At 40.5% G+C, this 12,623-nt stretch overlaps 1 protein-coding gene across 1 annotated transcript in view; it reads right to left on the bottom strand.

Annotated features, from left to right (window-relative positions):
* The window catches only part of LOC137620654 (uncharacterized), a 452,540-nt gene that overhangs the window by 374,569 nt on the left and 65,348 nt on the right, over positions 1-12,623 (bottom strand). Inside the window, exon 5 of the mRNA XM_068350990.1 lies at positions 1,644-1,770. Coding sequence (XP_068207091.1) covers positions 1,644-1,770 — 127 coding nt within the window. The remainder of the gene's footprint in view (positions 1-1,643; positions 1,771-12,623) is intronic.

The following is a 12,623-nucleotide window of genomic DNA, read 5'->3' as shown; positions in this document are numbered from 1 at the left end:
CTAAGCCACTGTGGAACAACACTGACAGCCTAAGTGAACTTAGGGAGGGTAAAGGAGAGTCCACAAGCATTAGTGAATGCATCATACTAAAGTGTTTAAAATCACGGTTGTACATCCAAGTGATGCCTAAGAAACTTAAAAGTACAGAATACTCTACTTGTAAGGACAATCATCTCCACAGTAACTCCAGGACTTGATCCCACAAAAGTTCCAAAGTTCTGTAAAAAAAATAAACCAAGCAGCAGGGGAAAATTCCCAGGTAGTTCTCCTCTCCAGGAAAGCAGGAGATGGGGAAGTTAACATGGAAGCTTGAATGCCATTAAACAACACGTACTGAAGCGCATATCTCACAGTGTGTTGCTCAGGGGGCAAGATGCTAAAGCAATGTCTGCTGAGACAAATACATGTACTACTGCTACTTATGAAGAATGAGGAGCTGCAAAAGATAAGGAGGAATAAGAGCACAAATAAAAAATGGAAAAAGAAAGCAATATCCTTCTGCTTCTCTACTTTACTCATATTTCTAGCTTTTCTCATTAAGAACGTTGAGGTCTAAGGAAGTCGCTCCTAACTCGGGCCTTTTAACTGTTCTCAAAGATCACCAAGGCCTGAAGAAGACAAAGTTTAAGTAAGACGCGTGTATGAGGATGACCAAGGGCCTTCCCTGATAGGAACCACTATAGCAACAGCAGAAATAGTTGACAGACAAGAACAGCCCTGCTGGAGCCGCAGCTACATACTAAGGTTTGCCTGGAGGCCCCTTAACCAAATCCAAGTGGGCAAGGAAAGCATTAAATGATGGGTCCTCTAAAAAGTGTCATGAATGTCATACCAAATACAGTTACTCTAAGGACTTTAGTAGCTATACAGTGCTGTCAGTAAACATAGTCTACTAAGGCATGGATGATCTATGAGCACTTTTACAGTTCTCACCTTGGGATAACTCTGTCTGTCCTTAAATAATTCCAGGTTAGGAATGAGCATATCAATCATTTACCTCTGCACAAATAATCATTAACTCATAGGAGTATCAACAAAATCCACCTGAGGTTTGCACTAAAGTCCTGAAGAGATTTTTTACTGTTAAAAAATGAGATTCCCTCACTGACACAGAAAATGTTTTTTCTTCTTCCTATGCTTCTTTCCAAATATTTCACATTGAGAAGAATCAAGGCAGGGAGACCAAATAATTTACATATGAGTATGTCCTTTACTGAAGCAACGGTACAGTACTCATAGAGATCTACAAAAGCAATATGACACGAAACTCCTGCGCACAACCTTTCCCAGCACAGCTACATTGCTCATTCAAGAATTTTAAGCGAGATGCATTGATATGTTATCACAGTCAACAACAAAATATATAATCATGCCACAATCATCAACAGAATTATTTCCTCACAAGAAAGTCAGTCCAAACAACAAAAAAGATGAGTAATCAGTAGACATCCTTTCACAACAGTTCCCAAAGAAAAAGTGGCACGGTGATTTCAGTTAAGTAAGCAGGACCCTCTTCCTTACTTGCTTAATGGCCATTAACTGTTAATGACCGTTAGCAACGGCTTTTAGCTCATGCCAGAAGATAGTCCTAGATAAAAAATGATATTTTGTGTTTTCATGAAAACAATTAAATTTTTTCTTACCAAGGAAAAGTCTTGTGGGTTCAATGCTGCCATCGTAAAACTCAACTTCTGAAAACACTCCTACTTCGTAAGCCATAGCGAGTGTCCAACCAGTCTCATTCATCAATGGAGACATATCGCACCTGACCTGTAATTATAAAAAAAAATAATTTCTAATTACTTTAGCAATATTCAAATTATCAGAATATAATACCATTTTATAGTATATCAGTACTAATATTCATAATACAGTAATGATGAAATATTTCTGAACTTCGTACTAAGAAATGAAAGTTTAACATGAAAAATTACAGGAAAACTGTTACACGTAAATATAATTTAAGATATTACATGTAGGCCTACTTCACAAAATAGCAGCACATTTAACAAAATTCAACATCTATGAGAAACATTCTTAGATCAAACATGTTTTTTAAATACTCCCATTATCTCATATTGTCTTTATTCTAATGTAAGAGGATCCAGTTGTGCAATCTATTACTGGTCAAGATTGAGAAGTCCTCACTCCACAAGCCAAATCCTCTTATGACCCATTAATTTCCTCTCATTCTTACCAGGAGACAAAGAAAGGAGACAGGCACTCTTAATAGGATTAATGGGTTTGAAAGAAAAGCATAATTTGCATTCTAATCATTCAATTTGTTCATTATAACCCATTTACACAAAAAGACTGTCTTGCCTAAATACAGTAGCACCTTAAGAAGGAAAACTATTCTTAGCAGATCAGTGATGCATGGCATATGTTCAAGATTCATGATATAAGCAGGCCAATAGACATCATATGCCTAGACTTCCAAAAGGCTATTTCAAAAGTCCCTCATTCAAAAATTAATGGTTAAAATTAGAGCACTAGGCATCATAGACGAGCCAGTTGAATGGATCAAATATTGGCTGACAAATAGAAAAAGAGTTGTAATGAAAGGAGAAGCCTCAGAGTGGGCACCTACTACAAGCAGAATACCTCAAGGCTCCGTCCTTGGCCCATTATAATTCCTAATTTACATTAGGATTAACTAGTAGAATAGCCAAATTTGCTGAGTATACTAAACTAGGCATAAATGCTGCGAACTCAGAAAACATAGAAGCCCTAAGAGAAGATCTAATAAAGTTGGGAGAATGGTCTAGAAAATGGCAAATGCCTTTCAACTGTGGGAAATGCAAATTTGCGCACTTAGGTTATAGAAAACCACAAACAGAGGAAGATCTCGGCATTATTATTAGCAAAGATTTGAAGTTCACCAAACAGATCATAAAAGTTGAAAAGAAAGCACAAAAATAATATTAAAACAAAGAAATCTATGCCTACTTCAAAGTTAGATACAGTAGCTATTCTTAAAATTGTTTTTTAAGTTTTCTGAGCAAGAGTGAATTCTTCTATTTATTAATGTTAAACACAAAATATTGCCAACTACAATATTTTCTTTTTTTTTATTCTAGTTACTGTCTTTAAACTAAAATGCTTGTACTGTTATTTATCATGCAGAAAAAAAGGATATTTTCATAATAAAATAAATTTTTTATTATACTTACCCACTGGTTAGATATAATAGCTTTTATTTTTCTGTCGGCAAAAATTCAAAACTCACAACAATCGCACAGATATGCCAGGTATACACTAGCGCCACCAAGGAGGTAGGTTGAACCATCCCTCGTAGTATCGGATTTTCTATGCCAATAGGTCTCTAGAGGGGAGGAAGGGGGGGATTTTAAGTTATATAACCAGCGGGTAAGTATGTTCAAAAATTTATTTTATGAAAATATCATTTTTGAACATTTAAACTTACCCGCTGGTTATATAAAATAGCTGATTGACACCCTTGGTGGCAGGTCAGAGACAGCAACATTAATGGAATTTCACTTAAGAGTTTAAAACAAAACTAGCTTAAGGGTTCGTACCTATTAAGGAAGCTGACTTCAGTGGTTCTCTGCATTAATAAGTCTGCTGTCCTTTGAGAACCAGCGATCCACCCAGGGGGCTGAAGAACTCTAGGAGCTGTCAAACGGTGAATAACCTATATGCTGACAGGACCTCAACTAATACCCTTGTTCCAGGCGCTCTCAAGGAACAAATGACTTGCCTGACTAAGTCAAAGATTGCGGAAGATTGTCTAACAATTTCCTTCAATCGTAAAAATATATACAAATTCCAAGAGGGGAAAAGGATACTAAGGATTAAGGGAGTGTAGTGGTAGATCCTTCACCTACTACTGCATTCGTTGCTAAGAATGGACCCAAAGTGTAGCAGTCCTCATAAAGAGTCTGGACACGTTCTAAATAAAGTGATGCGAATACAAATTACTTCTCCAAAACGTTGTATTCATCATACTTTGCAGAGAACGATTTTGTTTAAAAGCCATAGAAGTTGCCACAGCTCTAACTTCATGAATCTTAACTTTCAGAAGCTTAGAATCTGCCTCACCACAGTGTGTGTGAGCTTCTTTAATTGAAAGTCTATGAAATATGATAAGGTGCTTTTAGACATAGGTAAAGCAGGCTTTTTGACTGTACACCAAAGAGCTTCTGAACTGCCTCTGAAACATTTAGTCCTGTCTAAATAGAACCTTAGTGCTCTAACAGGACAAAGAACCCTTTCCAGCTCCTCACCGACCAAATCAGAGAGGTTAGCAATTTCAAAAGATTTTGGTCATGGGTGAGAAGGACGTTTGTTTTTGGCTAGAAAATAGAGCTGCAGGGAGCTTTGCCGTTTCTAAAGCCAATTTATTTATTTATTTTTTTTTTTTTTTTTTTAACTAAAAGAATGAACTTCACTGACCCTTTTGGCTGTTGCTAAGCTTATTAAAAATAAAGTCTTTAAAGTCAGATCTTTAAAAGAAGCAGAGTTCAAAGGTTCGAATCTGTTACTCATAAGAAATTTTAAAACCACATCTAAATCCAGGATGGTGAATGCTGTTGACGTTTCTTAGAGGTTTCAAAGGAACTAAGGAGATCCTGAAGGTCCTTGTTCTTTGAGAGGTCTAAATGTCTATGCCTGAAGACCGTTGGAAGCATGCTCTCCTATACTCTTTGATGGTTGAGGAGGAGAAATTGTACCTTCTTCTAAGCTCTAAAAAGAAAGACAATTTGAGCTATAGAGGTATTGGATGAAGAAACTGAGTTAGTTTAACACCATGCTCTAAAAACTTTCCATTTGGATTGGTACACCCTGAAAGTAGAACTTCTTCTTGCTCTAGCAATAGCCTTGGCTGCTTCCTTCGAAAATCCTCTAGATCTTGCGAGTTTTTCGATAGTCTGAAAACAGTCAGACGTAGAGCTTGGAGGTTTAGATGGTTTCTTGCCAAGGGGGTTGTCTGAGAAAATCTATTCTCAATGGCAAGCTTCTTGGAACATCCACCACCCATTCCAGTACCTCTGTGAACCAACTCCTTCACAGCCAGAAGGGGGCTATCAACGTCAATCTGATTCCCTCGTGAGAGACAAACTTTTGTAGTACTTTGTACAGCACTTTGAATGGAAGGAAAGCGTACACATCTAGGTGTGACTAGTCCATCAGGAACGCATCTATGTGTGACGCTTCGAGATACGGAACTAGGGAGCAATAATTCTCTAGTCTTCTGGTTTTTGAAGTTGCGAATAGATCTATTAGAGGGCGGCCCCAAATCCGCCAAAGTTTCTTGCATACAACTAGATGCAGTGTCCCCTCTGTGGGGAGAACTTGACTTCTCCTGCTGAGGCTGTCTGCCCTCACATTCTTTTCCCTTTGAATGAATCTTGTCAATAGGGATATCTTTCTTTGATGTGCCCAAACGAGAAGAGTTTTTGCTATCTCGTAAAGAGGCCTCGGATGTGTTCCCCCTTGATTCACAATGTAGGCTACAGCTGTGGTAGTGTCCGCATTGATTTGTACTACTTTGTTCATCATTAGCTTCTCGAACTCCTTGAGAGCCAACAAGACTGTTAATAGCTCCTTTTGATTGATGTGGAGACTTTGCTGTTGTTTTGTCCACAGACCCGAAATCTCTGATTTTCCTAGTGTTGCTCCCCACCCCGAGTCCGAGACGTCGGAAAACAACACAAGGTCTGAGCCCTTTTGTTCCAAAGAGAGACTTTCCTAGAGCCTGTTTATGTTATTCCACCAACGAAGGCACTCTCTTAATAGTTCCGTAAGAGGAATGCTCTCCTTGTCAAGGCTGTCCTCTTTGCTCCAATGGCAATTGAGATGGAACTGAAGGTGTTGTAAATTTAGTTTCCTCGGACATACAAATTGTCCTAGTGAAGAGAGGGTTCCCAGGAGACTCATCCATTCCCTCACAGAACAAAACTCCTTCTTTAGAAAGACACAAAGCCTTAGGAGAGCTAGCTGTTATTGCAGGTGATGGAAAAACCTGAAAAGTCAGGCTGTAAATCTCCATCCCTAAATAAAGGATCTTCTGGGAAAGGATCAATTGAGACTTCTCCGAATTCACCAGAAGTCCTAGCTCCTCTGACAGACTCATTGTCAGACACAAATCCTTCAGACAGCGATTGAGTGAGGGGGCTCTTAGTAGCCAATCGTCCAAGTACAAGGAGGCTCTGATGCCTCTTGAGTGGACCATACTTGCCACATTCATTATAATCTTTACGAAGACTAGAGGGGCGGTGGTGAGGACGAAGCCTAAGGCCCGAAACAGGAATACTTCTTTCCAGAGGTCTAAGGATAGGACACAACGATATGTCCTAACAGACGCACCCTCTTTTTGAGGGGTGTTGCATATCCCGACACAAAGAACTCAAAACTGGACAACTTCCTCCCATACACGAACCTTCCGGTAGCTTGAAGTTCGGATGGATGAGGTAGAAATAAGCATCCTAGAGAACTAAAGAGATCATCCAGTGGACCATTTTTACTGCTGCAAGCAAAGTCTTCAGAGTCACCAAAGAGAGGTTTTGTCCTCTGGACGTAGCTTGAACCTTATGTGACTGACATTGGACGTCACGGTTTGTTTGACGTTCGACATCACGAGCTTGTTGCTCGACATCAAGTTCAGCCTGACGCCTGATGTCACGTTCAGCTTGACGTTCAATGTCGCACTTAGCTGCCTAGCGATCGTTGTCGCGCTTGGAAGGTAAACGCTCTATGACACGCTTGGCCGTTTGATGTCTGGTATCTAGAGAAGACACTCAATAGGATATAGAAGCCTTATCACGCTGTTCAAAATTAGCTTGCTGGTAGGCCACCTATGCGACAGCGCGTCCTGAAAAGAATCATGACGAACCATCACTTTGCTAACAGCAGGCTAATAAGACTGCATGACAGATGAGAGACGTTGCTTCATGCCAGCAGCATAGTCCAACTAGGATCAACTTTAGGTGACACCGGTGTACGAAACTTTGATCGTGAACTCGCCTTCCTCATAGCTTACATCATGCTCCGCATTTCAGCTTACATCATGCTCCACATTTCAGCAGACAGAAAACAGTCTGGCGGAAGCGGTGGTGCCTGTACCGTAACACCAGACTCAGGAACAAGATCCTTATCAGTCTGAACTAAAGCTTTGCTAACTTCTGACATCCTGACAGGCCGTATACGACAAAAAAGGGGGGCACTGCCTTCTCTAACAAAAGCCCTAATGCACTTCCTGCTGTTGCAGCTGAACGTGTTGCTACACCAACATCTGCAGTTAGGTTCTTTATGCTGCCTTGAGGACACGCTAAAGCACTGCCCTATCAGCACTTTCTTTTTGACTTTGTAATTTTTCTCAGAATGATTTATTGTTAATTTATTCTCATCATTTATTTATTTTCTCATTTCCTCTCCTTATTGAGCCATCTTTCCCTATTGGAGCCCTTAGGCTTATAGCATCTTGCTTTTTCAACTAGGGTTGTAGCTTGGCTAGTAATAATAATAAAATAATAAACAGACTCCCCTTTGCCATCTTCCTTAGCGAAAAACTCTGAAGGAGCAGCAGGTACAAAATAAAATGGAAACTTTTCAGAAAACTCTCATGAGTTTCTGAAAGTCACTCCCTTCCTCCTACCAGTCTCTAACCTAGGTAGAGATGTCTTGTTTCCTAGGAGTCAACTTCTAAAGGTACTGAATTCTGACCTCAATGCTTTAGAGGTTTAATTCTAGCTCTCCCAACCAAGAATTAGTTCAAGCAGGCCCTGGTCTGAGAACATAATATCTTTCTAGTTAATACTGTATTTATTTCTAAATATGGCGCCTGGCGTAACTAAGTTTCAACGCCAGACGCTCATGGTCATGTAGACATCAAGTTTTACTTGATGTCATGCAAGCTCTTGACGCTCAGCGCCACGTGAATTTCAGAACAATAATTTATTTCCACTCCTTGCTTGCAATTAAACAACGCTCGCGATCCAGACGCTCGGAGCTATGCCGATTGCGTCTATTGAAAGTTAGATGACCAACACTCTGTTGTTGTCACGCTCAGCTTGGCGCGAGGCGTCACGCTCAGCTTGGCGCGAGGCGTCACGCTCGGCTTGGCGCGAGGCGTCACTCTCAGCTTGGCGCGAGGCGACACGCTCAGCTGAGCGCGAAGCGTCACATTCATGCTCAGCTGCTTGGCACGCGCCATCATGCTCAGCTGCTTGGCACGCGCCATCATGCTCAGCTGCTTGGCACGCGCCATCATGCTCAGCTGCTTGGCACGCGCCATCATGCTCAGCTGCTTGGCACGCGCCATCAAGTTCAGCTCTTTTTAAGAGGTCAAGATAGATTTTAATTTAGTTTTCAGCTTCGCGCCTGATGCGCGCAATCGTTAAAGTTAGAAAAAAACCCTTTTACCTCGCCTTACCTACGGCGTGGGTGAGCATTCTGGGGATCGTCAACAGAAAAACGCTCAAGGAGACTTCTGCTGGGGTCTTACAAGACGATAAGCGCCAGGCTACGCCTCTTACTTCCCTTCGCCACTCGACTTAACTTCTCCCATGGGTTCGGGAGCTTGAAAGAGGTCTAAGGCTAGGATAACGACAGGTCCGAACTGAAGCACCCTCCACTGTATTGAATAAAATTCACTGCACTAATTTAGCACTAAAAATTTTCATTTCTGACTCCGGTATACAACCAAAAGTATACACGCCCGTAGAGGGAGAACTTACTATTCTGTCAAGGGCTTGAAAGGGAATGCAATAGTCACTGAATCCCATATAAAATGTAACAAAATATTTAATATAAAATATAAACATATTACATGAATAGATATAGAAATAAAGAATATTTAAGTATATATTTAAACCAACCCTTAATATTATGGGGTTCCAATATAAGACGAATAGTCACATTTAACAATTGGAACATTAATAAATATGCGAAAAAATTTAGTATTCCAAAAACAAACAAGTAAACAACGATACAAAGAATCGTATGACTATGTCAATTGTTATGAATACTATGTCATATAAAAATTAACTGAACACTAATTCTCTTTAATCTTTGTAAACAGATTAGCTAAAGAAAAAATACTAAAAGTACCAATATAATTGGAAAATGACATCTTCCTTTTACCTAATATAATTTAAAAACCTAGTTTTTAAAGAGAAATGTACTTTTCATAAATATCGATACAAAGAGTATTGCTGTAACGATAGACTGAGGACTGCGTAGCATAAATCAAAGTGAACGCTAGATAATCTTTAAAATAGATCGAAGATTATCCAAAGAAAGCATACCAAAAGGACAAAAGTTTTCTCAAAATAATATAATCCTTTTATTTTATATAACTAAATACTTTATAAGATAGTATTAACTTATCATTCTTTGTAGAGAAAGAAAGAAAATGCAAGTCATACTCAAGCTTACGTCAAATGACTGTGACGTCATCAATGAGGCGAGATGTTTACCTATCTCCCTATACTTTCGTCAATCAAAAATAGGTTGAAAAAATTTTAATCTAACCTTTTAAGCTATAACATAGCGATAACATAATAAACAAAAACCTTATAAGCTTTTGTTCAAAACCTTAACAAGAGTACATCACCAAGGTACTGCTAAAATCCAGGTTAAACACGAGTAATTCCATTTCTACGTAGCCAATATGGCGACAGAAAAAAATCTGATACTAGGAGGGATGGTTCGACCTAACTCCATGGTGGTGCTAGTGTATACCTGGCATATCTGTGCGATTGTGGTGAGTTTTGAATTTCTGCCGACAGAAGAATAAAAGCTATTATATATAACCAGCCGGTAAGTTTAAATGTTTAAAAATAAAATGTTAATAAAATGACACCATATTTTACACAACAGGGGATTAAATTAACCAAATACTTCTATTTTTACTCATCAAACATCTTAGTATCTCTGAATGACTTACGGGTATATTAATAATAAATTTAAATGTCAACGGGCATTTGATCAAATAGGTTACTGCATCCTACGTTTGATAAGATTAGGTTAAGCTTCACCCTTGATTTGTGTGATAGTTCTTAGGGCTCATTATCTTACTCAAAATAAATTCTAGTTACAATACTCTTATTAACTATTACACAGCTTATTAGCATATTCAAAAATTTTACTGGGAGGGAATGTAGTTTGTTGGGACAGGCATAAACTTCCTTATAACTTGTCATACCAATTTTATGGGGGAAGTCATTGATTACCTTGGTCTGGAATATGTGAAGCTAATTTTACAATTTAAAATATGTGATTTAGTGTTACCTTACCAGGATTGAAGCCAGTTGGAAAGAAAACAGGATTGAGATTTAGTTTTAGGGTAAGCTAAGTATATGGCAGTCTAAGGGAGGTCGCAGGGGGTCGTAGCCTACAGGTACTTATAGGTGAGGATACGGCTCCTATGTCAGGTTAGCTGGCGAGCTTCAGGCTAGGTGGCAAGCTTTAGACTAGGTGATAAACCTTAAGTTTTGTGGTTCTTGTTTATTTTTAAAGTGTGGTTTTTATTAATCATAACTTTTGACATTTTACACTCGGTATATCCCAATGAACTAACCAAAGGTTCCTTTAACTGTAACAGGAAATGAAAGGTAGCCTACTACAGATTATATTTTTGGGCTCAAGCCATGTCATCCTGATGGAAGGTGACTTCAGTAGCTTCCTTTGGATATATATAACTACAGTACTAATATATTCCCAGAGAATTAAACCAAAGGTTTTCGAAGAATTCTAACTTCTGGAGCGAGTATTCTAAAGGTTATCCCTTTAGAATATCGTATATCAACAGGGGACGCATGCATTAACACATCACATGGCCATCTGCACCCCACCTAGCATTTACGCTTCGACGGGGGAATGTGGCGAGGGAATGTGGGAAGTAACTGAGGTGTCGTTCCAAAGTTACCCACCCTTCGTCACTGTTACAATACTCGCAACGAAAACAAACCGGCACCATACTTGCGTGACGTCACGTCCGCCCACTCCATTCCTTTCTTAGTAGCGATAACGCCCTTTGGTTTGTTCCCTTTTATCGCTGTTTATAGTGTGCATCCTTCAAGATGTCTCAGACTTCTGCTTCGCCTTCTTCTGGAAAGTTGAGTACCAGGTTCTTGTATTGTTTAAATAAGCTCTGGCCGTCGAGTAACGATTTTTTACGCTAAAATCTTGTGCTTTGTGGCCGAGCTGTGCCTTGCCCCGGGACGCCATTTTTACGGAGCTGCTGTTCGCTTGCATGCGTTATTTAGAGAGCCAGAACAGCCTTACCCGGCCTTTTAACTAAGATAAATCTTTAGTTATTTAGTCTTCATTATTAGGAATAAGTTATATTATGCTGATAGTGGTCTTCGGCACTCTTAGTTAGCCGACCACATACTAGCCTTTCAGCCTAGCATAGGCCACAGCCTAGTGTTCATGTTTGCTTCAGCATGATATAGTAAGTGTTCCTAGTGCTTACGCTAATGAAAATATAGGCTTAGATAGCCAGCATAGCCTTACCCGGCCTTATAACTAAATTTATCTTGGGTTATTTAATCTTCATTTTTAGGAATAGTTATTTTATGCCGTTAGAGGTCTTCGGCGCTCTTAGCCAGTCGACCCCATACTAGCCTTTCAGCCTAGCATAGACCGCAGCCTAGTATTTACATTTACTTCTGCATGTGTGTTTTCCTAGTGTTATTTTAATGAAGATTTAGGCATTTTTAAACATATACAAGACTCCATGTTGCCCATATTTTCGCCTTCAAGGATCCATATAAGGAACGGTGCCTGGCCCAGCCAGGCCACACCTAACCCAACGCTGGGACCCTTGTATGCTTCCTTATTTCCCTTGCCCTAATCTTCCTCTGGGTAGCCTTGCTATTCCTAGCCCCTTACTAGAAACATTTCGGGTAGGTTAGGCTAGGTAAGTCTTCCCTCTTCCCTCCCATAGTGTATGGGGGGATTTCGGTCAGAACCCCAGAGTACTTATCGTTCATCCCAGTCCACCTCTAAGGCACGTCTTTCCCTTGGAGTATCGACTGAGACTGAAGGTGGGGGGGGCCTAGCCCTCCCCCCCTAGAATGCTCTTGGTTGGGACTCGTCCCTTCCTCCTGTAACCTAGCGATATGCATCCCCAGCCTTACCTAATCTAGGAGGAGATCTCCTAGTTTAGGTTAGGCCTTGGGGGGGGGTCTGTTTTATTATAGTTTAGGACAGTACACCAGTTCTGTTCCTACTCTGAGCTAACCTACCCTAGGGTTGGAGAGCGCTTCTCTCCTACCTGGGTAGTATAGAAAACAGCTTCCCCACCCTCTGGGAGCTTTAGGGTTGTGATCACTTCTGCCCCCTCACCCCCCCATACCCCACTCTATTCTTTGTGTCAGCTTGGCTTCACACCCCTGTCCGCTGTCCTACAATTCTCCCTCATGGAGAATTGTAGGTTAAGCTGCGCTCTCCTGCCTGGGTGGCCGCTCTGCTACACTTCCCCCTCATAGTCGAACTATGGGGTTGTGTTAGCGGCCGCCCTGCCGGCAGGAGATCACCCCCCCCCCTGTCTAGTGTGTTCTCTGATCCTCCCTTGGATTACCTTAGGCACCCAGCCGTCTGCTGGCTCCCTGCCGTCGGATGATAGGGTCCCCCCCCCCCATCATGAGTACACT

This window comes from Palaemon carinicauda, chromosome 27 (assembly GCF_036898095.1).
Source record: "Palaemon carinicauda isolate YSFRI2023 chromosome 27, ASM3689809v2, whole genome shotgun sequence".
Classification (NCBI taxonomy): domain Eukaryota; kingdom Metazoa; phylum Arthropoda; class Malacostraca; order Decapoda; family Palaemonidae; genus Palaemon; species Palaemon carinicauda.
Note: the sequence above shows the minus strand (reverse complement) of the source record. Positions and strands in the feature narration are given on the sequence as shown.